Here is a 27,764-nt window from a genome sequence, read left to right as displayed (position 1 = left end):
GTGGAGAGGAGGTTAAGATCAGCCATGATCATGTGAAAGAGCAAACGGGCTTGAAGTGCTGAATTACCTATTCCTGCTCCTCATTCCGAAGTTCAATCTTGCTAAGGCAATGATATCCTCCTTGTTTCCTGGTCTGTATTGGAGGATCCAGTTACAAAGTGTAACATGTTTACTGGTCTGTATTGGAGGGTCCAATTTGAAGCTGGTCCATATTTACTGATCTGGACTGGAGAGTTAAAGAAATGGAGGCCTTTCTCTCCTGGTTTCTATTGGAAGGCCCAGCAGGAACAAGGTCTATGTTAACTAGTCTCTTCTGGAGTATTCAGTGGGAAATAGACCGATTTTTGTTGGTCTCCATTGGAGGCTCCAGTGGCAAAGAGGCCGATGTTTAATGGTCTCTACTGGAGAGATCAGTGGGAATAAATTCCATGCTTACTGGTCTCCACTGGACAATCCAGTGGGACATGAATACCGTAGTGAGTGTGAGGCCCATTTCCTTTCTATAGTAAATGTGTGAAAGTCCAATCCTTATACCAGTAAAACTGGAGCTTAACAATGGAAGGGGAAGGTGAGGGGAAAGGATTGGAATGTGTTGTGAATGGACAGGATGGGTCAATGGGTCAGAACCTGTCCTATCCCTCCAGCTCACACTGATGGCCTGAGGATGTCCTGTCTCTGCTGGGCTTTCATGGAATGAGGTTTGTGTACAAACCAGTCACCAGTAAGAATAGGCCAACAGCACAGAATTGCCCTTCATTTCACAAGAATCTGACCATCTTCCTGAGAGAGGCCAAACCCTGGTCAATGTGGGAAATGGGGCTTTATTCTCGGAGTAGACATACTCCTGCTGTCAAGGGTTAACATCCATTCGTGAGGTAGAGCTGGAGCAATACAGAGAGAGGGAGACAGAGTGAGTGAGAGGGGGACAGAGAGAGATTGTTGGCGAGAGTGACATAGAAGGACAGGGTGTGAAAGTGAGAGAGAGCGGGATAAAGAGTCTCAGGCAGTGTAAGATGAGTAAAAGGGGGAGAGAGAGTGGTAGAGAGAGGCAGAGATGGTGGGGTTGAAGAATAGAGATAGAGCAAGATAGAGTATGAGACAGTGAGACTCAGAGAGTTCGAACAGAGAGAGAGAGACAGAGAGAGAGACAGAGTAGGTGTGAGACAAAGAGTAAAGGCAATCCAGTGAAAGAGATAGATAGACATGCAGACAGGTCCTGGTCACCAAATTATGAGAAGGATATGACTGTACTCAAGAGGGTGCAAAGATTTCCCAGGAGGGTGTGAGCTATGAGGAAGGATTGGAAAGGCCAGGATTCTTTTTCTTGGAGCAGTGAAGTTTGAGAGGGAACCTGCTGAAGGGCAAAAAGATTATGAGGGGCAGGGATAGAGTGGACAGGAAGGCAACTTTTTCCATGAATAGAGGGATCAATATCCAGGGGCAGAGATTAGAGATTACACAGACATACAGAGATAGAAACAGAGAGCAGGAGTAGGGTTAGGGTTAGGGTTAGGGTTAGGGTTAGGGATTGGCCCTGTGAGTCTGCTCTGTTATTCAATATGACCATGGCTGATCCTCTCCCTCAATGGCAAGCTGGGATTGATGTTGCTGGAGCATTGATGACCAGTACAGACTTATTAAATGCTATCACGTCATTGAACTTCTGATTGAGAGAGAAACAGAAGAAAAATGAGAGAGAGAGAGAGAGAGAGAGAGAGAGAGAGAGAGAGAGAGAGAGAGGGAGAGAGAGAGAGAGAGAGAGAGAGACCAACCAACACAGAAGGAAAGGGAGATAAACAGAGTGTCAAACATACATGGAAAAAGGGAAAGATATAAATGGTTATATAATTGGGAGAGGACAGAGACGGAGACGGAAATAGAAAGAGAGGGAGAAAGTAAACGAATAACATGAATACATACAACAGAAAGATGAGAAAGAGAAAAAAGGGAAAAGGGAGAAAGGAATTATGAAAAGGAAGGATGAGAGAGAGAGAGAGAGAGAGAGAGAGAGAGAAGAGGAAGTGTGAGGGGCTGACGTGGCTCTCTCTGCCTGATGCCATTTACATACTGAGGAGCACCCAGTCAGACTCTCACAGGCTGCAGCTTTATAAAGCAGCGCCCAGTGAAGGGAGACTTTATCAGGAACCAGGCACAGGGACAGGAGCACACACCATGATTTCACACATCCAGCTGATCTGGCCCCTGGCATTCTGTGTCGCAGGTACAAAACTCTCTCCTTATACTTGAGTCTTTAGCTGCTCTTCATTTCACTCCAATTCCACTGACTTGTGATTGAAGGGAAAATATTGAAACAAGAGCAATGCTCAGTGTCTCCGACAATCTCTCATTTGACTGGCTCTTTCTGTGTCAGTTCTGACTTCACTGTGTTTCTCTCTGACCCCTCAGGTATCAATGGGGACTTCACCATGACCCAGTCTCCCCCGGTGCTGTCAGTGGGACTGGGCCAGACTGCAACCATCACCTGTACGGCCAGTCAAAGTATTAGCAACTACCTTGCTTGGTACCAGCAGCGAGAAGGTCAGAAACCCTCTCTCCTGATCTATTATGCAACAAATCGATTCACAGGAGTCTCTGATCGATTCACCGGCAGTGGATCAGGGACCAGTTTCACCCTGACAATCAGCAACGTTCAGAATGAGGATGTCGCTGACTATTATTGTCAGAACCACTACTATAGCAGCTCCATTCTACACAGTGATACAAAGCCATACAAAAACCTCAAGACACACAGCACCACCTCGTGCCCTGACACATGAATCAGTTATATAAAATGTATAATAATGGGCACACAGTCTGAACTGACACGTCCACAATTAGATATAAATGAAACTGAACAAATTACCCCATGCTGGGATTGTCACTGTCCACGACACACTCCAGTCCCTGTGCTGTCCACCACTCACTTGAAGGCCTCAAGTTTCCCTCTTACACTCTATGGCCACGCGTGAAGATTTAATATCGAAAAATAAATTTCATAAAGCTCCCAAGCCCAGCTGGACACAGAGAGAGACAGAGACAGAAAGACACATGAATGAGAGAGAGACAGAGAGGGGCAGAAAGAATTTGAGAGTGAACGAGAGACTGGGAGACAGGGAGAGGTTGAGAGTGACGGGGGGAAGCAGAGAAGAGAGATTTTTGTACAGCCTCTGCACTGGGAGCTCTCACTGTGGTTCACATTCGGTAAAGGAACCAAGCTCAGACTGAGTAAGTAAATCTCAATCCTCCGTTATTAACCCTGACAATACTGAAACACACTTTCTAAAATACAGTTGCTGAATTGTTGAAGGTGTTAGTGGGGAGCTGCAGTGAATGAAATGGTTAATTGAGGAGCACTGTGTCTAACAGGGTGTCCAGTTGTATTTCTTTAGTTCCATTACCCCCTTTAAACAGCAAGATATAAGTCAGTCAGTTTTACTCACCGTGTGGAGGAGATCTGTCCATTTGCAGCCTGTGGTCCCATTCCTGCAGCATGGAGTGAAATCAGTGAGTATCCTCCTGTCAGTCTCAGTGTGACAGACACGGGCAGAGTTTGATGTGAGCTCTGGCTCCCTGTCCCAGTCTCTGATCTCACTGACCTCAGCAGCAGCAGCAGCAGCAGCACAGTGAGACACCGAGCTCCCACCTCCCCCAGCGTTAACTCTGCTCAATCACACAATCGCAGAATTGTTACTGTGCACAAGGAGGCCATTCCACCCATCCTGTCTGTACTGATTCGCTGAATGAGCAATTTACAGAGTGTCATTCTCCTGCCTTCTCCCTGTCACCCTGGACATTGTTCCTTTTCAAATAACAGTCTCATTCCCTTCGGAATGTTTCAATTGAAGCTGCCTCCACCCCACTGTCCGGCAGTGCATTCCACACCTTAACCAACTCACTGGCTGAACATGTTGTTCCCCATCTCACTTTTGTTACTTTCACTAATTACTTTCAATCTGTGGTCTCTCAGTCACAATCCTTTCTCAATTTGGAAACATTTTCTCCCTATTTACTCTGTCCAGGCCCCTCCTGGTTTTAATTCCTCAAACAAATCTCCTCTCAGCCTCCTCCTAAGAAGACAGTCCCAAATTCTCCAATCAATCTGTATAACTGATGTTCCTCATCCCTGGAATGATCTTCAGGAATCTTTTTGCCATTTCTACAAAACTTCACCTCCTTCCTGAATTATTCACATTTGCTATGGCCCTCATGATTTTATAAACATCTATAAGTTCACTTCTCAGACTCTTATGCGTCAGAATACAAAGTCTCAACTTTTCCAGCCTCTCATAGTCATGGAGTCAACAGACCTTTCAGTTCAACTTGTCCATGATAACCAGATATCCTAAACTGACCTCATCGTATTAACCAGCATTTGGCTTCCATCCCTCAAAACCCTCCCTATTCATGTACCCATCCCAATGCGTTTTAAATGCTGTAATAGTATCTGCCTCCAAGACTTTCTCTGGCAGCTCGATCCAGACACACACCACCCTCTGTGTGACAAGTTGCCCCTCAGGTCCCTTTTGAATATTTTGCCTCTCACCTTAAATCTATGCCATCTTGTTTGGACTCCCTTTCCCAAGGAAAAGGCCTTGGATATAACCCTGTCCATGCCCCTCATGATTGTATAAACATCTATAAGGTCACCCCTAGGCCTTAGATGCTGCATGAAAAATAGGCCAAGTTTCTTCAGCCTTTCCCTATAGCTCAAACCCTCAAATTCCTGGCCATGTTCTTGTAAGTATTTTCTGCAGCTTTTTAAGTTTAACAGCATCCTTACTCTTGCGAGGTGATCATGATTGTTCATACTATTTCCAAAGTGGCATCACTAATCTCCTGTATAGCTGCAACATGATATCCCAACTCCTATACTCAAAGCAGTGACCAATAAAGGCAAGTGTACACATCAACTTCTTTATCACCCTGTCTACCTGTGACCACACTTTCAAGTAATAACGCACTTGCATCTTCACTCTGAGGTCTCTTTGTTCAGCAACACCCGGCCCTACCACTGTATACGTTCTGCCCTGGGTTGCCTTTCCAAAATGCAACATCCTACAGTTATCTAAACTGAACTCCATTTGGCACACCTCTGCCCATTGCCCCATCTGATGAAGGTCCCGCTGTACCCTGAGATGAATTTCTTTACTATCCACTATCTCACCAATTTTGATATCATCTACAAATTTACTGTAACTCCTATATTCACATCCAAATCATTTCTTTAAATGATAAAAGTAGTGAACCCAGCACCAATATTAGTGGCACACAACTATTCACAGATCTCCAGTCTGAAAAGCAACCTTTTCCCACCACTCTCTGTGTCCTCTCTTCAATCTAATTTTTCTTTTATCCCAATGGCTCACTCCCCCTGGATCCCATGTGGTCTAACCTTACTAACCAGTCTATCATGTGGAACCTTGTCAAAAACTTTACTGAAGTCCATACAGACTATTTCTACTGTTCTGTCTTTATCAATCTTCGTTGTCACCTCCTCAATCAAATTCAGGAGACATGATTTCCTATGCATGAAACCACATAGATTATCCAAAGAATGTAAATCCTATCCCACAGAATCCACTCCAACATCTTACCCAGCATTGACATCAGGCTCACTGGTCTATAGTTCCCCTGGCTTTTCCTTACCATCTTTCTTAAAAAATGGCATAACATTAGCCAACCTCTCTGGTTCTCCAGCACCTTACCCATGGTTGTCGGTGAGACACATTTCTCAGCAAGGGGCCCAGCAGTCTCTTGCCCAGTTTCCCACAATGTTCTGGGATACACATGATCAGGTCCTAGGGTTTATCTACTACCTTTATGTGTTTTCAGATCTTGACCGTCTCCTCTTTTGTGTGTGATCTCTTTTCAAGACATCACTATTTTTCCAAATTCCCCAGCTTTCTCCACAACAAATACTGACCTGAAATATTTGTTTGGGATCTCACCCATCTCTTGTGTCTTACCAAAATACAGCACTCACATTTATCTGAATTAACCTCCATCTGCCATTCCTCAGCCCACTGGTCCAGTTGGTCAAGATTCCATTGTATTCTTAGACAGCCTTCTTCACTGCCAATAATTAGATTAGAGTTTCTACAGTGTGGAAACAGGCCCTTCGGCCCAACAAGTCCACACCGATCCTCCGAAGAGTAACCCACCCAGACCCATTTCCCTGTCAGTAATGCATCTAACACTATGGGCAATTTAGCATGGCTAATTCACCTGACCTGCACATCTTTGGACCGTGGGAGGAAACCAGAACACCCAAAGGAAACCCATGCAGACACAGGGAGAATGTGAAAACTCCACACAGACAATCATCCAAGGCTGGAATCGAACCTATGACCCTAGCACTGTGTGGCTGCAGTACAAACCACTGAGCCACCGTGCTGCCCCACCTGAGCCACCACTGAGCCACCGATACCACCTGAAAATTCACCTGAACACACTCTCACAATTCTGGGCTCTCCCTGCCCATTACACTGCTACTATCCCAGTCTATATTCAGAAACTAAAGACCACCCCTCGCCCATTTATAACAACTCTATCATATTTCCAGGTCTCTGAAAATTCATGCATTTGTATTCCTCCACATCCTTCCCACTGGGAGGTGCCTTATTGACTGCACTGAGGATTCTGTGTTCTTTTGTGGTCCTCTCTGACATTCCCTCCTGGCTCCCACAGCTCTGCCAAGTTAGTTTAAACCCTCTCTAATAGCACTAGTAAACCACCTCACAAGAGTCTAATGCAGTCCCTCAGGGATCCTCTTTCCAGCCTCACAGTCACCTGTGTTCACCTCCTGATTCTATTCTCACCTGCGTGCGGCACTGGGAGTAATCCGGAGATTCCTACTTTTGAGTTCCTGCTGCTTATTCCCTCCAGAGCTCCCGAACTTCTGACTGCAGGTCCATGTTCCTTTTTTTCCATCCACCACTGGGACCAATGTGGTCTACGACTGCTGCCTGTTCCCCGTCTCCCCTCAGGGTGCTCTGCAGCCGCTCAGTGACATCCTTGACCCTGGCACCAGGGAGACAACACACCATCCTGGATTCCCATCTGCAGCTGCATAAACACCTATCGATTGTCCTCACTCTCGAATTTCATCTCAGTATCGCTCTTCCAGGCCGACCTGTGCCCCCCTGTACAGCTGAACCCCCCACCGTGGTGCCAGGGACTTGGCTCTGGCTGCACTCCCTGGATGAACCATCATTCTCATCAGGAGTTTGAACTGAATCCTGGTTGGAGAGTGGGATGCACTGAGGGGATTCCTGTACTAGCTACCTGGTCCTTTTGGACTGTCTGCTGCTCCCCCATTCCCGATTTCCCTGCATACTCTGAAGCTGCAGAGTGACCACATCTAGAAACGTTCTCTCCACGGAGCTCTCAGCCTCACGGACTCTCCGCACTGACACCAGCTGCTGCTCAAGCTCCAGAACCCGGAGCTCCAACTGCTGTCACTGAACATACTTCCTGCTCTCATCGCATTCTAGGAGCTGGGAAGCATTCTGAATTTCCCACCTAAATGCACACTCTCTCCACTCTTTGGTTATCTGTTGACAATGTTCTGATAGGAAACAGCTACAGCAGGGCTCACAGTCCAGTGGGTTCAGTGTTCAAGGGTTTTGGGGAAACTCTCCAGAAGACTTTAAGAAATAGGAGCAGAAAACAGCAATTCAGCCCATTGAATCTGCTCTGCCATTTGATCTTGGCAGATATGCTTCTCACCCCCATTCTTCTGACTGCTCCACAGGAACTTTCCATCCCCTTAACAATCACGAACCTATCTCTCTCTGTCTTAAATACACTCAGTGACTTGGCCTCCACTGCCCTCTGTAACAATGAGTTCCACAGATTCGCCACCCTCTGGCTGAAGAAATTCCTCCTCATCTCAGCTCTAAAGAGTCGGCCCTTCATTCTGCGGCTGTGCCTTGGTTACCGAGTCTCTCCTGTTTTTGGAAACATCTTCTCCCCATCCACTCTATCCAAACCTATCAGAATTCAGTAAATTTCAATAAGATCCCTCTTCATCCTTCTAAAGTCCATTGAGTACAGACCCAGAGTCCTCAAACACGCCTCATATGACAAGCCCTTCATCCCCAGGATCATTCTTGTAAACCCCTCCAATGCCAGCACATTGTTTCTTAGAACATGTGTCCGAAAATGCCCACAGTATGGCAAATGCAGTCTGACCAGAACCTTACACAACCTCAGCAGTGCATCTCTGTTCTTGTATTCTAGTCCTATTGAAATGAATGCTAGCATTTCATTTGCCTTCCCAAGCACAAACTGGACCTGCCTGTTAACCTGAAGAGAAACCTGAATGAGGTTTCTGCTTTAGATTTCCAAAGGCTTTCCGCATTTAGCAAACAGTCTTTGCATCTCTTCTTCCTTCCACAGTGCATGCCCTTACACTGTAACACATTGTATTCTATCTTCCCCTTCTTTGCCAGCTCCCAGAGCCTCTCCAGGACCTTTTTCAGCCTTCCCACTTCCTCAACACTACCTGTCCCTCCACCTATCTCATGTCACCTGCAAACTTAGCAACAATGTCTTCACTTCCTTCATCCAGATTGTTAATGTATAACGTGAATAGTTATGTTCCCAACATTGATGCATGCAGAACTCTACTCGTCACCAGCTGACATCTTTCCTTACTCTCTGCTTTATACCAACCTGCCAGTCCCAGTCCTCAGTCCATGCCAGTACATTGCCCCTAACACTATGGGTGCTTATCCCACGTGAAATGCCTTCTGGAAATCCAAGAACATTACTTCCTCGGACTCTCCTTTATCTGACTGGCTCATTGCCTCCTCAAAGAATTCTAACAGATTTGCCAGGCATGACCTCCCCTTGATGAAAACGTGTTGTCTCAGCCCTATTTTAACATTGCACTTCCAAGTCCTCTGCAATTTTATCCCGAAATTGAATTCTAAAATCTTACCAACAACTGAGTCCAGGCTAAGTGGCCTATAATGTACCATCTTCTACCTCCCTCCCTTCTTAAACAGGGTTGGTATGTGAGCCATTTTCTTATCCCTTACCCCCACCAAATCTCCACCTCCACACCCTGAAACCATTGATTCCTTAAAGATCATCACCAATGCCTCCACACTCTCCTCAGTGATCTCCTTCAGAACACACGGGTGTAGTTCATCCAGTCTGGGTGAGTTATCATATTCAGACCTTTCAGCTTCCCCAGTACCTCCTCCTTAGTGATGGACACTACACTCCCCTCTGCCCCCTGACAATCTTGAAGTACTGGAATGCTGCTGGTGTTTTTCATGGTGCAGACTGATGCAAAGTACCGATTCAATTCCTCGGCTATTCCATCATTTCCTACTATTCTTTCTCCAACCTCACTTTCCAGTGATCCAATGTCTATTTTTGCCTCACTCTTCCTTTTTATATATCTGCTAAAATTCTTGCAATCTTCTTTTGTATTACTGGCGAGCATACACGCACATTTCACCTTCTCCACCCTTAATGCTTTTTTCGTTATCCTCTATCGGTTTTTAAAGACTTCCTATTTCTCTGACTTCCCACTATTCTCCACCACATTGGATGCCTTTTCTTTTGCTTTTATGCTGTCCTAGACCTCCCTCATCAGCCGTGATTGCCTTGTCCTCCCCTGAGTATGTCTTTTTTTTCTTTTTTGGGATGAATTCCTACTCTACTTCCTGAATGACTCCCAGAAACTCTGCTGTTTGCTGCCCCACCATCTTACCTGCTCGGCTCCCCTTCCAATCAACCCTGGCCAGCTCCTTCCTCATGTCTTTGTAGTTCCCTTTACTCAACTGAAATACTGTTCAATCTGATTGTCGCTTCTCCCTCTCAAGCGACAGGGGGAATTCCATCATATTATGGTCCCTTATCTTCAGAAATACTTTCACCTTAAACTCACTACCCAAGTTTACCTCATTAAACATCACTGAATCCAGACCTGCCTGTTCCATAGTGGCTCAACCACAAGATGCTCCAAAAACAATCTCGTAGATATTCCTTGAAATCCTTTTCTTTAGACGCACTACCCAGTCCACCCATCCATTGAGGTCTACCCTGACATTTAGTTCATGACTTTTCTGTATCCTGATTGATTTTATTCCCCACACCCTGATTACTGTTTGCAGAACTGGACATAACCTGCATCAGATTCTTTATTGCGGTTCCTGAACTCTACGCACACAGATTCTATACCTTCTGACTCTCTATCACTTCTTGCTATTGATTGAATTTTATTTCACACTAACAAGGCAATTCTTCCCCCTCTGACCACCTACCTGTCCTTTTGATAGGACATGTATCCTTGGATATTTAGTGCCCAGCCGGGTTCCCCTTACAGCTATGTCTCTGTGATACCCACAACATCGTTCCTGCCAGTTTCAATCTGCACTATCAGCTCATTGTGTATACTGTGTGTATTTAAGTACAACACCCTCAGTCCTGCATTGACTGCCCTCCTTCTCATTATTGTCCTCTTATCTGCTGGGCTTGATGTTCGATTCTTGTTCCTTTCTGTACTCTCTGTCCTCGTACGTCTTCTAGAAACTTGAATAACCTCTCCTGAGCCCTTTTCCACTTTAACTAGTTTAAATTCCTTGGACACTCAATTTACCTCGATTTATGGCATAACTTTGTCTACCTTATTCAGAATGTTTTGTGCATTTAGTTGCAAAATCTTTAAGTTTGTTCTGTTATTGATTTTCTCTGCACTTCTTTACTTCCTTTGATATTGAAAAAATCCGTCCCTATCTTTTATTTTCTGGTAACAATCAATCCCATCGCTAACCAGCAATCGTACTTTCTCCTTCACCTTCTGTTTTCTCATTTTCTATCCAAGTGAACCAAATTACTTTATCGTTGGGTTGACTTCAGGCATGGTGGCTCAGTGGGTAGCACTGCTACCTCATAGCACCAAGGACCCGGGTTTAATTCCTGTCCTTGGGAAACTGTCTGTATGGTGTTTGCACATTCTCCCTGTGTCTGTGTGGGTTTCCCCCATGTGCTCTGGTTTACTCCCACTGTCCAAAGATGTGCAGGTCAGGTGAATTGGCCGTTCTAAGTTCCCTATAGTGTTAGGTGAAATAGTCAGGAGTAAATGTACGGAAGGTTTCTCATTGGGCTGCTGTTCGGAGGGTTGATGTGGATTGTCAGGCTGAACTACTATTTCCACACTGTAGGGAATCTAATCAGGCCAATATTTATCATTAATCCAACATCATTAATGCTTTTTGATCTCCTTGCTTCCAGTTGGATCTTACTGTGTAGAAACTGGCTGCCACGTTCCTGACGTTGCAACTGTGACTGCTTGTCAAACAAAACTGTCTGTAAATGTCTTTGGAAGAGCCTGAAATGTTAAGGGCTGGATTGATGCCCATATCCCTCTAAACTCTTCCTATTAATATACCCATGCCTTTTAAATGTTGTAATTGTACCAGCCTTCACCACTTCTTCTGGCAGCTCATTCCACACATTTAACACCCTCTGAATGAAAACGTTGCCCCTTAGGTCCCTTTTAAATCTTTCCCCTGTCACCTTCAGCTTATGCCCTCCAGTTCTGGACTCCCCCACTCTGGAGAAAAGATCTTCTCTATTCACCCTATCTGTACCCCTCATGATTTTATAAACCTCTATACGGTCACCCATCAACCTGCAATGATCCAGGGAAAACAGCGTCAGCATATTCAGCCTATCCCGATAGCTCAAACCCTCCAACCTTGGCAGCATCCTTGTAAATCTTTTCTGAACCATTTTAAGTTTCACAACATTTTCCCTACAGCAGGGAGACCAGAATTGCACACAGAATTTTTGCAAAAGTGCCCTCACCAACGTCCTGTACAGCCGCAACAGCTCCCAACTCCAATACTAATGGACTGACCAATAAAGGAAAGCAAACCAAATGACTTTGTCACTACCCCCCACCTCCCCCACCCCCCTCCTCCCCCCACCGATCTGCAACTTCACTTTCAGTGAACTATTCTTTTTTTTTGGATGAACTGGCAGTCTTTCAGTTGTGAAAGATGCCATTCCATGGCACTGTTGGATGAAGAGCAGGCAGATCCCCCTGGTGTCTTTGATCAATATTTATCCCCCAATCAAAATCACTGAAAATCTATTTCTCTGCTATTTATCATACTGTGTTTGGGATCTCGCTGTGCACAGTCTGCTGGAAAGATCCATTGGGACATCTTGAGTTGGGGACAGGTGCGACACAAATACAAGTCTTTATTTAAGGTTGAAGTCTCCTGATCCGGATATTCACCCATTGTCTGTGCACTCTCACCTTCCGGGGGCATGGGGTCATGAGGAGCAGTGACCCAAAGGACACTGGGACTCTTTGCAGTCTCACCCTTGCCCTCAGCCCAGCACTGTGCAGTAAGGTTTGAAATGTAATCTGGAACATAGAACATAGAACATAGAACATAGAAAAATACAGCGCAGTACAGGCCCTTCGGCCCTCGATGTTGTGCCGACCGAAGCCTACCTAACCTACACTAGCCCAATAACCTCCATATGCTTGTCCAATGCCCGCTTAAATGACCATAAAGAGGGAGAGTCCACCACTGCTACTGGCAGCGCATTCCATAAACTCACAAACCCCTGAGTAAAAAATCTACCCCTAACATCTGTCCTATACCTACCACCCCTTAATTTAAAGCTGTGTCCCCTAGTAACAGCTGATTCCATCCGAGGAAAAAGGTTCTCATTGTCAACCCTATCTAAACCTCTAATCATCTTGTACACCTCTATCAAATCTCCCTTAAACCATCTTTTTTCCAATGAGAAAAGTCCCAAGTGCCTCAGCCTTTCCTCATACGATCTTCCTACCATGCCAGGCAACAGTATGGTAAACCTCCTCTGCACTCGTTCCAATGCCTCCACATCCTTCCTGTAGTATGGCGACCAAAACTGCACACAATACTCCAGATGAGGCTGCACCAGAGTCCTATACAACTGCAACATGACCTCAGGACTCCGGAACTCATTTCCCCTACCAATAAAGCCCAGTACACCATATGCCTTCTTCACAGCACTATTTACCTGGGTGGCAACTTTCAAAGATCTGTGTACATGGACACCAAGATCCTTCTGCTCATCCACACTACCAAGTAGTCTACCATTAGCCCAGTAATCCATCTTCTTGTTACTCCTACCAAAGTGAATGACTTCACACTTAGCTACATTGAATTCCATTTGCCACCTTACTGCCCAGCTCTGCAACTTATCTATATTGCGCTGTAACCTGCCACATCCTTCTTCGCTGTCCACAACTCCACCGACTTTCGTGTCATCCGCAAACTTGCTCACCCAGCCTTCAAGCCCCTCCTCCAGGTCATTTATAAAAATGACAAACAGCAATGCTCCCAAAACAGATCCTTGTGGAACACCGCTCGTAACTGCGCTATGCCATCAACTACTAGCCTCTATCTCCTTCCAGCCAGCCAATTCCTAATCCAAACCTCTAATGCACCCTCAATGCCATATATCCATAGTTTTTGCATTAGCCTTCCATGGGGTACCTTATCGAACGCCTTGCTAAAATCCATATACACCACATGTACTGCTTTACCCTCGTCCACTTCCTTGGTCACTTTCTCAAAGAATTCAATAAGGTTTGTGAGGCACGACCTGCCCTTCACAAAACCATGCTGACTATCCTTGATCACATTATTCCTATCCAGATGTTCATAAATCCTATCCCTTACAATTCTCTCTAAGACTTCGCCCACAACAGAATTGAAACTCACTGGCCTATAGTTACTCGGGCGATCCCTGCTCCCCTTCTTGAACAAGGGGACCACATTCGCTATCCTCCAGTCTTCTGGCACTATTCCCATAGACAACGACGACATAAAAATCAAGGCCAATGGCTCCGCTATCTCCTCCCTAGCTTCCCGGAGGATCCTAGGATAAATGCCATCAGGCCCAGGGGACTTATCTATTTTCATCGTTTCCAGTATTCCCCAGACGTCTTCCCTACGTACCTCAAGGCCATCCATTCTAATCACTTGTGACTCAATATTCACATCAACAACAGTGTCCTGTTCCTGAGTGAATACTGACGAAAAGTATTGATTTAGTGTTTCTCCAATCTCCTCCACCTCCACACACAACTTCCCACTACTATACTTGACTGGACCGATACCTACCCTAGTCATCCTTTTATTCCTGACATACCGCTAGAAAGCCTTTGGGTTTTCCCTAATCCTACCAACCAAGGACTTTTCATGTCCCCTTCTCGCTGACATTCTACACAGAAACCCCAATGTGACTCGTTCCCGAAGTGTGTGGATCCGATTCTGCTCCAATGTTCTCAGATAAAGCTCTCCTGATCTGTGGGTGATCGGATGTTTGTTAAAGAGGTATCGAGCTCCATCCCACTTTCCAGCTCTTGCTCCATAACTCCTGAGGTTTCACTGTTTGAAGTGAATATCCAGGTGTTTTCTCAATGTGATGAGTGTTTCTGCCTCTCCCACCCTTTCAGGCAGTGAGTCCCACATCCCACCGGCCTCTGGGTGAAAACAAATATCCTCAACGCCCCTCTAATCCTGCCCCCAACTGATTTCAATCTCTCCCCATGGTTATTGCCCTCTGTGCTGGTGGAAATCAGTCCTTCCCACCCACTCTGTCCAGGCCCCTCATCATTTTACACACCACAATCAAATCTCCCGTCAGCCTCCTCTGTTCCAAAGAAAACACTCCCAGCCAAACCAATCATTCCTCAAAGCTCAAAGTCCCCATTCCAGACAAACTCCTCATTTGTCCCCATCTCTAATGGAATCCCATCCTTCCTGTAATGTGGTGACCAGAACCATACACTGTTCTCTCACTGTGCTCTAACTGGGGTTTTATACAGTTCCAGAATAAACAAACTCCTTGCTTTCGCTGTCAACCAATAATGAGATAAGGGAGGTGATGGCCTAATGGTATTATCGCTGAACTGTTAATCCAGAGATCCAGATAATGTTCTGGGGACCAGGGTTAGAATCCAGCAGATGGTGGCATTCAAATTCAATCAAAAAAGTCTGCAATTTAGAGTGTAATGGCGACCATGAAACCATCGTTGATTGTCAGGAAAAAGCCATCTGATTCCCTGATGTCCTTTAGGGAAGGAAAATGCCATCGTTACCATGTGACCCCAGACCCACAGTAATGTGGTTGACTCTAAACTGCCCTCTGGGTGATTAGGGATGGGCAATAAATGCTGCCAATCCAGCAATGCCCTCAATCCATCAAGCGAAAATGAAGAACAGTTTATCCCATGTGTCTTCTTACCACCTTACTGACCCGCATTAATCACCATGGCCACATCTTCCACCTTCCCAAACATTTGACTTGCAGCTTCAAATTGACAAGAGACATTCCTTCATTATCTGAGAAAGAGATAGAAACATCCAAACCAGGAGCAGCAGTCGGCCATTCGGGCCCCAAACCTGCTCCACCATTCAATATGATCATGGCTGATCATCCAACACTGTCCCCTGTTCCTGCTTTCTCCCCAAATTCTTTGATCCCTTTAATCCGAAGAACTATATCAAATTCTTTATTGTACACATACTGCATCTAATTCCCTGATGCTAGTAAAATGGATGAGAATTTTTGGGTTGTTGTTTTATGACCAGTATGGACACAATGGGCTGATGGGCCTTTTGGGTCTCTCTGGCTCGATGATTGTATTATTATAATTTATGAATAACTGAGTATCAAAGACTGACCCCTGTGGCACCCTAAGTTGTAATTACCTGTCATTCAGATAAACACTGACTCTTTCTGTCCTGTCTGCCAACCAGTTCCCAATCCAAGTCAGTACATGACTCCCAATCCTCTTGTTCATTTGGTCTAGATCTGGAAGTCCCACCCTTACTCTTTGTGGGAACAGATTCTGAACAATCTCTGTCTTGTCCTTCGAGGACTCCCATTGTCTTGACACTGATTTCCCACAATGCCGCTTGTTCCGATCCACTTTTACCAAAACACCACACAGTTGAGTAAAATGAAAAGGTTTACACTTGCTCCATGTTTCTCCATTTGCATCCCTACTCTCAATCTCACTGAGTTCTGATCACTGTCACGAAAATGCTCCCCCATTGACAGCCCTTCCACCTGTCCACATTGATTTTATAAACAATGGTCCAAAACTGTCCCTTCTCTCTCTGCTGCTTCACCATCACTTTCTCTGGAGCAGTTAGGGATGGGTAATAAATACTGGCCCTGCCAGTGACACTCACATCCCAAGAAGCAATTTGAACAATGCCTGGTCGTTTGTTGGGTTTATTCTGTATTGACGACAAATGTTCAAAAAGATTGTATGGACAGTGAAGGGTTGAATTCCCTTCCAGTGGCAGGGATTAAATTTGTTTCTCTTGTCTTTCAGGCCGTGACAACTCTCAGCCCAAGCTGACCCTGCTGCCCCCCTCCCCTGAGCAGGTCAATGCCAAGGGCACTGCCACCCTGGTGTGCCTTGCCAATCACTTCTATCCCGATGAGCTGGAGGTGCAGTGGAAGAAGGACGGTGCAGTCATTTCGGACGGGGTTCAGACCAGCAACTACCTGCGAGCTTCGGACAGCACCTACAGTGTCAGCAGCCTGCTGACCCTCACTGGGTCTGACTGGGAGTCCAACGCTCGCTTCTCCTGTGCCCTCACCCACGTGACCCTCCCCTCTCCCCTCAGCAAGAGCATCAGGAGATCAGAATGTGTGTAGAGTTTTGAGACAGTCCACAGAGGAGACACAACTTTAAATAGAACAGGGCTGAGCTGGCAGGACAAAGGTCATTGTCAACACTGAATTTCAACTCTCTTCCATCTTGGGACTGGCTCAGAGACACTTCTGAGGTTTGGATGTTAAAGCAGATCATTGGGGTAGCGGCAAGAGAGCTTTACACTGTGTCAGACCTCATACCGTCCTTGTCCTGGGAGTTTTAGTTGGGGACAGGATTGCCTTTTGATGTCAGCTGTACAAAACAACGTGAACCTCAGAAGTCTCTGCTTCAGTAAACCAGATCTCCTTCCTGCTCAGCTGCCAGTTCCAATTTAAGGTTTTATCACTGATTAAAGGGACAGGATTCTCTTGTTATTGAGAAAATCTCTCCAAGTGTTTTCCTCAAGGTCCATTGTGGCTGTGAATTTGAGCAGCTTCCTCTTTCTGGACTGTTAATTGCAGTTGTTTCTTTCTGTCAATGTGAATGTGGAAAAGGGAATAAAAGTGAAGGTTCAGTCTCTGTCTCTGCGTGCTTTGAAAATAACTGACCTCCTCCTCCCCCCCCGCACCTCTGAGTTGATTGGCTATATTTCAGCAGGTCATTGTCACAATTGGTTACTTGGCCTGTCAATCAATTTCAATTCACAAGTATCAGTCATTTTCAAATGATCCCTTTAATCAGGAATTTATGTAGATTCCAAAAAGAACAGAAACTGAAAATTGTTAGGACTCAATAAGTACAATCTGATGTATTTCCTCTTCACTCTGATGGTCGAGGACCAGCTGATGGGATCGAACTGTGCAATCTCTGCTTCTGTTGGATAGCCCCTGAAACAATCTTCAGCCAATCACAGACATTGTTGGCTGAGTGTGTCTCTCTGAGTGTGAGTGTTTAACCTCATACTGCCTGTAGATGTCTCTCTGAGTGTGGGTGTGTTATGCAGAGAGACACCCACAGACAGCATTCAGTAATACACCCACATTTGGGGAGACACCTATCCGTCGCATGGAGTGTGAGTGTGTTACTCAGTGAACATAGAACATAGAACATAGAAAAATACAGCGCAGTACAGGCCCTTCGGCCCTTGATGTTGCACCGACCGAAGCCGACCTAACCTACACTAACCTCCATATGCTTGTCCAATGCCCGCTTAAATGACTATCAAGAGGGAGAGTCCACCACTGCTACTGGCAGGGCATTCCATGAACTCACAACCCGCTGAGTAAAAAATCTACCCCTAACATCTGTCCTATACCTACCACCCCTTAATTTAAAGCTGTGTCCCCTAGTAACAGCTGATTCCATGAGCGGAAAAAGGTTCTCACTGTCAACCCTATCTAAACCTCTAATCATCTTGTTCACCTCTATCAAATCTCCCCTAAACCTTTTTTTCTCCAATGAGAAAAGTCCCAAGTGCCTCAGCCTTTCCTCATACGATCTTCCTACCATACCAGGCAACATCCTGGTAAACCTCCTCTGCACTCGTTCCAATGCCTCTACATCCTTCCTATAGTATGGCGAATAAAACTGCACACAATACTCCAGATGAGGCCGCACAAGAGTCTTATGCAACTGCAACATGACCTCAGGACTCCGGAACTCAATTCCTCTACCAATAAAGCCCAGTACAACATATGCCTTCTTCACAGCACTATTTACCTGGTAGGCAACTTTCAAAGATCTGTGTACATGGACACCAAGATCCCTCTGCTCATCCACACTACCAAGTAGTCTACCATTAGCCCAGTAATCCATCTTCTTGTTAATCCTACCAAAGTGAATGACTTCACACTTAGCTACATTGAATTCCATTTGCCATCTTTCTGCCCTGCAACTTATCTATATTGCGCTGTAACCTGCCACATCCTTCTTCGCTGTCCACAACTCCACCGACTTTCGTGTCATCCGCAAACTTGCTCACCAAGCCTTCAAGCCCCTCCTCCAGGTCATTTATAAAAATGACAAACAGCAATGCTCCCAAAACAGATCCTTGTGGAACACAGCCAGTAACTGCGCTCCAAGATGAACCTATGCCATCAACTACTAGCCTCTGTCTCCTTCCAGCCAGCCAATTCCTAATCCAAATCTCTAATGCACCCTCAATGCCATACCTCCGTAGTTTTTGCATTAGCCTGCCATGGGGTGCCTTATCGAACGCCTTGCTAAAATCCATGTACACCACCACTACTGCTTTACCCTCGTCCACTTCCTTGGTCACCTTCTCAAAGAATTCAATGAGGTTTGTGAGGCACGACCTGCCCTTCACAAAACCTTGCTGACTATCCTTGATCACATTATTCCTGTGCTGCCTGTCTCACAGAGTGCATGTGATGCTTAGTGCTACCTGGAGGTGTCTCTCTCAGTTTGAGTGTGTTACTCAGTTAAAAATCACACAACACCAGGTTATAGTCCAACAGGTTTAATTGGAAGCACACTAGCTTTCAGAGCTCTGCTCCTTGATCGGGTGACACTTGAGGGTTCGATTGTAACACAGATTTTGTCATGATTTGTGTTACGATCATAATTCTGTATTACGATCGAGCCCTCCACTATCACCTGATGAAGGAGCGTTGCTCTGAAAGCTAGTGTGCTTCCAATTAAACCTGTTGGGCTAAAACCTGGTGTTGTGTGATTTTTAACTTTGTGCACCCCAGTCCAACACCGGCATATCCAAATCCTGTCTCACAGAGTGCGTGTGTTACTCTGTGCTGCCTTCAGGTGTCTTCTCTCAGTGTGAGTGTGTTACTTAGTGCAGCCTGTAGGTGTCTCTCTCAGTGTGTTTGTTACTCTGTGCTGCCTGTAGGTGTCTCTCTCAGTGTGCGTGTGTTACTCTGTGCTGCCTGTTGGTGTCTCTCTCAGTGTGTGTGTTACTCTGTGCTGCCTGTAGGTTTCTCTCTGAGGTATGTGTCTCCGAGCGATGGATTGGGAACGGGCTTTGTGCTGGGGATTGAAGATTTGGTTTTAATCTTCTCAAATCATGAATGAAAAACAGTTCAGCTGATTCAGTCTGAGATGACAGTTCATTCAGATGGCCAAAGGTAAAAATCACACAACACCAGGTTATAGTCAAACGGGGTATTTTTGGAAGTAGAAGCTTTCAGGGCGCTGCTCCTTCATTCGGTACCTGGAGGGCAGGATTATTGGACACAGAATTTGCAGTGAAATTGAGATGGCAGTTGAAAAAGGTGAATATTGAGAGTGTATTCTCAGTAAGGGAGGGATTTCAGAGGCAGTGGGCACTGTGCTCCCCAATGTGTTGCTCAATTACAAGTGGATTTTCTGAATCCAGAGTCAGAGCAGTCATGACTGCCTGCCCAGCCAATGCTGGCTCCCCATAGTCATATTTCAGTGGTTTATTAACCCAAACCTAGGTGCAGCAATATTACCTTCCAGGGAGGGGAGCTGTCTGAGTGAGGGAGGGAAGTTGAATTCTTGAAACCCCGAGAATTCTCTCCCCCTGCCCCAGCTGTGATGACCATGTGGGACTATGCTCCTCTGGGATGATGACCACGTTCCTGGGTGATGGAGGGAAGGTCAACTCCTCCAAAAGGCAGCATAAGCTGGATCAAAGGTGCATCAAGAGTAAGCATGGGGAGATTGAGGGTGACAAAAGGAGGGGGTTGGTTGGCAGGTTCAGGTACCAGATTAGTCAGAGTCAGGTACCAGATTATCAGTTCTTCTGACAGTCCCCTGTTTATCTGTCAGTTAGGGCTCCCTGATTGGACAAAGTTAACTGTCCCTGTCAGAGAAGTCATATTTTATCAAAAAGAATAAAACATTTATTGAACAAGGAAAACAAGAGCTCAACGACACTAGACAAAGTGAATGGTTTGAAAGATTTCATTTGGACATCGCAAACGAGATTTGAAAAAGGGCTTTTTCACTCGTGGGTAGTGGGAATCTGGAATGGACTGTCATAGAATCCCTACAGTGAGGAAACAGGCCATTTGGCCCAACAAGTCCACACTGATCCTTCGAAGAGTTACCAACCCAAGACGTTTTATCGTATTACTCTACTTTCCCCCTGATTAATGAAACTAACCTAACTCATCAGGCCAAAATAAATTGTGGGCAGCACGGTGGCACAGGGGTTAGAACTGCTGCCTCACAGCGCCAGAGACCTGGGGTTCAATTCCCGCCTCAGGCGACTCTCTGTGTGGAGTTTGCAAATTTTCCCCGAGTCTGTGTGGGTTTCGTCCGGGTGCTCTGGTTTCCTTCCACAATCCAAAGCACAGGTTAGATGAATTGGTCTGGCTAAATTGCCCGTAGTGTGAGGTGAATGGGTAAATGTAGGGGAATGGGTCTGGGTGGGTGGCGGGTCTGCGTGGACTTGTTGGGCCGAAGGGCCTGTTTTCACACTGTAAGTAATCTAATCTACAAATCCCTGATCACTGTGGGCAATTTAGCATGGCCAATTCATCTAACCTGCATGTCTTTAGATTGTGGGAGGAAAACAGAATACCCAGAGGAAATCCACGCAGACATGGGTAGGACATGCTCACTCCACACAGACAGTTGCCTGAAGCTGGAATCGAACCTGGGTCAAAACACTTGGATTAGCCTTGATTCACTCCAGCCTCTGCCTCCACTTCTGGCCCCACCCAGTTTGCAAGCAAAACTCAGACTACATTTCCCAGAGTCACTCTGAGTCCAACTGCCGACCTGCAGCCAGCCAGCACACTCGCTCTCCTTCCTCATCCATCCACCCCCACAGTGCACCCTATCCCTCCACTTTTCCCTCTTCACCTCATCCCCACCTTCCCACTACCCCACCTCACTCCACAACCCATCTACGCCCCAATCTCCTTTCTGTTCCACACCCATTCCCTGTGCTATACCACACCACATGTCATCAACCTACCCTCCTCCCCTCCTTCAACCAACTTGGGCCCACCCGAAAACCTCACACCTGAGCCTTGCCCCATATTTACTGTCTCGCCCCGAACTCGAACTCTCTGAGGCCAAAATGTCCATCCTCAGTAAAGGGCTCACAGTCATTCCCGCCCGAACCCACCTCAACGAAACCTGCAACCGCCACGAAGCGGAGCTCTTCTTCCGCCGCCTCTACCCCCATGTCTTCTTCTTTAACAAAAACTCCCAACCTCCCTCTGAGGACCCCTCCTCCCACCTCCAACCTTCCTCCTCCCCTTGGTCACCCCTCCAGATGTGTACACATACTTCGACCTCTTCATTGCTGACCAGCCACCTCAATTTCTCCACCCTTCCCCCCCACGCCCCACCCTCTCCAAACACAACCCCGCTGAAGGTGCAGTGCTCCACTCTCTCTGCACCAAACCCTGGTTCACCATCAAACCCGCTGACAAAGGCAGAGCGGTGGTAGTCTGGAGAATGGACCTCGATGTGCCTGTGGTGAATCACCAACTCTCCAACACCACGTCCTACCTCCTCCTTGCCCATGACCCCATCGCGTCCCATCAGGCCAAAATCACTCGCACTGTCAGTGCCCTCATTAACTCCAGTGATCTCCCCTCCACTGCCTCTAATCTCATAGTCCCCCAGCCCCGCAATGCCCAGTTCTACCAGCTCCCCAAGATCCACAAACCCAACTACCCCGGCTGACCGATCATCCCAGCATGCTCCTGCCCCACCGACCTCCTCTCATCCTACCTGGACTCCACCTTCTCCACCTTGGTTCAGGCACTTCCCACCTACATCCGCTACACCAACCACACCCTCCATCTCTTCAGTAACCTTCAGTTTTCTGGCTCCGAGTGCTTTATCTTCACGATGGATGTGCAGACCTTATATATGTCCATACCCAATAAGGATGGCCTCCAGGCCTTCCACCTCTTCCTCTCCAACAGACCCATCCAGTCCACCTCCACCAATACTCTCCTCTGCCTCGCTGAACTGGTACTCACTATCAATAACTTTCCCTTTAAGTCTTCTACCTTCCTCCAAATCCAGGGAGTGGCCATGTGCACCCGCCCGCCTCTTTATCAGCTATGTCGAACAGTCTCTCTTTCGTGCCTACACAGGCACAGTGCCCCAACTCTTCTGCCATTACATTGATGACTGCATGATGGAGTGACCTGCACCCAGGCTGAACTGGAGCAGTTCATCGACTTCGCTCACAACTTTCACCCCAAATTGACTTGGTCCATCTCGGACATCTTCCTTCCCTTTCTTGACCTCTCCATTCCCATCTCTGGTGACAGTGTTCAGAAAGACATTTGCTGCAAACCAACAGACTCCCATTACCACCTGGACTCCACCTCTGCCCACCGAGTATCCTGCAAGAACTTCATCCCATTCTCCCAATTCCTCTGCTTCTGCCCAATCTGCTCGGATGAGGAGACATTCCAGTGATCACAGACGTCCACCTATTTTGAACAACGTCCTTTCCTCCTTCTGTCATCCACTGCACCATTGCCATTTCCCATTCCATTGCTCTCAAACCACCACCTCCAAACACAATAAAGATAGAGTCCCCATTGTCCTCACCTATCAACTCACCAATCTCCGTATCCAACGCATCATCCTTAAACACTTCTGCTAATTCCAACTAGACAACACCACCAAGTATATCTTTCTCTCCCCACCCCTGGCTGCCTTCCACAAGGACCATTCCGTTTGACAATTTTTGGTTTGTGTCACTCTCCCACCAACCCTTCTGAATCCCGAGATACCTTTCCCTGCAACTCAAAAAGAAGTAAAGCCTGCTGGTACATCAACACCTCACCTCCATCCATTACCCCAAACAGTCCTTCCAGGTGAGACAGAGGTTCACCTGCCTCTCCTCCAATCTAGTTTACTGCATTAGGAGCTCCTGATGGGGTCTTCTCTCCATCTGGAATACCAAACGTAAACTTAGGGAATGGTTCATCAAACATCTTAGCTGGGAATGCAGGGGCTGACCAGACCTCCCAGTCACCACCCATTTTAGTTCCCCTTCCCATTCCCTTTCTGACATGACCATCCTTGGCCTCCTCCATTGCCACAACGAACCAAACCGCAATTTGGAGAAAGAACACCCCATCTTCCACCTGGGCGCCCGACAGCCCGGAGGGCTCAACATTGACATCTCCAATTTCATATAACCACCCTTCCCATCCCATGTCTCCCTTCCCAACCCCTCTCCCTCCATTTCACTCCTTCCTGCCACCTACTAGATTCATTCCTCCCATTGACCAACCAGGTCATAACCTCTACCTGTCACCACCAATCACCACTTCATCATCCGATCCCTGCCACCCCCTTTATCTTCAGCTCCCCCTACGCCCACCTCCATTCCTGAAAAAGGGTTACACCCGAAACATCAACTAGGGTGGCACGGTGGCTCAGTGGTTATCACTGCTGCCTCACAGCACCAGGGACCTGGGTTCAATTCCCGCCGCCTGTGTGAAGTTTGCACATTCTCCCATGTCAGCTTGGGTTTCCTCCAGGTGCTCTGGTTTCCTCCCATAATTCAAAAATGTGCAGGTCAGGTGAATTGGCTGTGCTAAATTGCCCATAGTTTTAGGTGTGTTAGTCAGGGGTAAATATCGGGTAGAGAAATAGGTTTGTGTGGGTTATGCTTCAGAGGGGTTGTGTGCGGACTTGTTGGGCTTAAGGGCCTGTTTCCACACTGGAGAGAAGGGGCAGCATGGTGGCTCAGTGGTTAGCACTGCTGCCTCAGAGTGCCAGGGCCCCAGTTTGATTCCATCCTCAGACGACTGAGTGTGTGGAGTTTGCACGTTTTCCCCGTGTCTGCATGGGTTTCCCCCGCGTGCTCCGGTTTCCTCCCACAGTCCAAAAATGTGCCAATCAGGTGAATTGGCCATACTGAATTTCCCATAGTGTTAGGTGCATTAGTCAGAGGGGAAATGGGTCTGGGTGGATTACTCTTTGGGGTCGGTGTGGACTGGTTGGGTCGAAGGGACTGTTTCCACACTGAAGGGAATCTAATCTAATCTACTCCGATGCCTGGCTTGCTGTTTTCTTCCAGCCTCCTGTCTGTCTACATTGAATGGAAACAGCAGGAAATGGTTGGACAATCAAGTATCAGGGCCATTGACAAATGGGATATGCAACAGATAGATGCATTGAGATGGTCATTCACAAAGAGAAAACCAAACTGGAAATTAAACATTCAGACACAATGGACTGAATTTAACATCAGAAAGTGTGAAACCATGCATTTTGGTCAAAATAATCTAAAGGCCGACTCGGATTTAAATTGTGAGAGATTCCAACAAAGTGCAGTACAGAGTGATCTGGGACGTGGGACACTGAAAGTAAGTGCAGGTGCAGCAAGTAATTGAGAAGTTGAATGGAATTTCCAACTTTATTGCTGGGGGTTGGAATTTAAAAGTAGCGAAAGCCTGTTCAAACTGTACAGTGTGTTACTGAGCCTGCATTTGGATTATTGTGTGCAATTTTCGTCCCTGTTTTTAAGAAAGAATGGACAGCTATTGGATTCTCTCTCCTGCTCCTATTTCCCATGTCCTTGTGTGCTCCAGTGTCCTTCCCAACAGTGGAGCTGGTTGGAGCCTGCCTGCAGTAACAGCCTCCAGTCTCTGGGTGGTTCTGCCAAAAGATCTGCCTTGCTGTCACAGTTCCCACATTACAACAATGTCTGGACTTCAGAAGTATTCCATTGGCTGTAAAACATTTCCAAACATCCTAAGTTAAAGGATGGTATAAGAGAAATATAATTCTCTCTCTTTTCATATTTTATCTCGATGCCTTCCCACCTATTACTGAACAACATTCCACACTTGTGTAAAGTCTGGAATGAATCATGAATCTCTGGGAGAACTTAATGTATGACAACACTTGGATTAATGACCACCTCCTCAGTGGGCTTTGAGGGTGAAGGTCAATAGCAGTCTCCTTGTGACTTGATCTGAGTTGGTCTGAGTCAGTCAGTGTTATTGTTCTGGGTAGAGACAGTACTGACCAACCTCAGACCCTGTGATCTGATTGAGATGAAGGGTTAGCTGTGCAGGGCTTTCACACATGGCTCATAAACATAGTGAAGCAGGGGTTCCCCATTTTGCGAGAGTAAATTGAACTAACAAACTGGGTGGGCGTGACACCCGCACACTATCCCCAAGTGAGTGGGGATAGGAACAATAATATTCTCAGACAGAAAGGATGGTAGAAATGGTACCCCACATAGAGAGAGAGAGAGAGAGAGAGAGTGAGAGAGAGGACAGGAAGCATGACACTCCCCAGAGACAGGCGAACAGTAGCTGTCTGCTCCCCACTTTCGTGTTGTGACATATATCCTTGGGAAATGGGTTTGGTTTCTATTTTCTCAATTGTATTTAGGTTTGATGATGTGATTCGGGAACAAGGATTCCAATTCCATATTTTGTGTGGCAGCAGATCCACTGAAGGTCATGCTTTCATTTGGAGTTTGCCCAGGATTCTGTCCAGGCTGATACAGCATGGTCTACCAGTGCTGCTCCTATTGGGCTAATCCATCACAAATGAGGGAATCTGACAGAGGGAATCTCCCTGTGCTAGCAAAGGGAAATTTGTTTACACTGTAATTGCCGCCAAAGAAATTAGTCAGTTGATGTATTTCCAGCTGAATATAATGTTCTGATGTCCATGATGGGATTAACCTTGACAGCTCCCACTTGCCTTTACACCAACAGTGGGGCAGGAAGTCACCACGCAGTGGTCCCCTGGCTCACACTGAGAAATCAAGTTGATGGTACAACTGCAGAGAGCAAGTCAATGGCTTGGACTCACTGAACGACCAGAGACTTCAGCCAACAACTGGGTCACAGGCAAATGGCGTGTTGTGCAAACTCTCAGTATCTCAGGGAACAAACACAACTACTGAGCTATAAAATTGTACAGAATTTTTTAAGAAAATTGGGATTCCAAAAATAAAATCCAAACACAATATGTATAAAAACTGAGTACAATCTCATTACAAAGACGACAGCATTCCCTTTGAAAGCTGGACGATAATGAGATGAGAATTCAAACAACTACCCACTCTATCCCATGGTGTTCTCATCATAACACGTTTGCAAGCCTCTTAAAAACACGGAAGGAGAGAGAAACATTATAAACGATATTACCACGAGTGAGGACCCATCAAAAACTAGGACAATGATGTTATATGCTCCCAGCCAGAAATAACACAGATGCATTCACATCATTAGTTTGTTAAATGATGTTAAAAAGTCTGCCAACCACTTTCATGAAGACGGAGTATTTAAATCTCAAGACACGTTGATGACTAATTTCCAGTATCATAGCAAGGAAGCAGCAGCTGACATGTGAACTCTAACAAACTAATGATAACAGGCACTGAATACAGAGCAGGCTCCTGAGAGAGAGAAAAAAATCAACAGCCGAGGTCTGTCCAGTGCTGGGAGAATTTTAGACAAGACACCTCGTTGCCAGCAAGTTACTGCAGCTTAAAAATTCCAGTATGATCAGAAAGAGAAAAAAGGACAATGTGCAGATTGTTGAACAGGCCCCTACACCTGGGCCTGAGGCAGGAGCCCAAGATCCAACACACTGGCCTCACTTCACACCAACCTTCACACAGTGTGGGGTCATGAACTCCGGCCATCAATTCCTCTGGGACTGGGACGGAGTGAGGGAACAGGGACAATTGTAGAAGAGTCAATAAGGAGTAAAGCAAGATAGAGAGGGTGTTTTGGAAAGCGGTTAGAAGAGGAAATATACTTTGTGTCACTCAGTACTGGCATCATCTACGTGTATCACAGAATGAACATAACAGCACACTGTGAAGACAAGCAAAAGTCACACTGAAGTACTTTTCTTATCATGGGGACATTTTCATTGTGGTGTGATAACTACCCTACTTCTGTTACTGTGCTCTCTCTCTCTATGGGTCTGTACAGATTGAGCCTGTTAGCTCCAAGCAGTGTCCCAGTTTATGTTTTACTGATCAGGGACAGTGAAGCCGCTGCCCTCTAGTGGCGAGAGAGCGCTTGCATGGCTGCTGAGGATTATGGGTAAAGTCCCCTTCAATTCACGCCCACGCAAACCAGCAGCAACTTCAGTTGATTTATTGAAAACCACAAGCTTTAAGGCGCTGATCCTTCAACGGTGGAACTGGCCACAC

The 27,764-nt window shown here is 46.3% G+C and overlaps 1 long non-coding RNA gene and 1 gene segment (V, D, J or C); both read left to right on the top strand.

The window, feature by feature from the left end:
• The window catches only part of LOC140479452 (uncharacterized), an 841,377-nt gene that overhangs the window by 79,032 nt on the left and 734,581 nt on the right, over positions 1-27,764 (top strand). The window lies entirely within an intron of this gene.
• On the top strand, positions 2,153-17,216 carry LOC140479451 (Ig kappa chain V region Mem5-like). The segment is given in 4 exon segments: positions 2,153-2,221; positions 2,407-2,707; positions 3,194-3,225; positions 16,376-17,216. Coding segments are annotated over 4 exon segments (711 nt in total).

The sequence above is a fragment of the Chiloscyllium punctatum genome, chromosome 7 (assembly GCF_047496795.1).
Source record: "Chiloscyllium punctatum isolate Juve2018m chromosome 7, sChiPun1.3, whole genome shotgun sequence".
NCBI lineage: Eukaryota > Metazoa > Chordata > Chondrichthyes > Orectolobiformes > Hemiscylliidae > Chiloscyllium > Chiloscyllium punctatum.
Note: the sequence above shows the minus strand (reverse complement) of the source record. Positions and strands in the feature narration are given on the sequence as shown.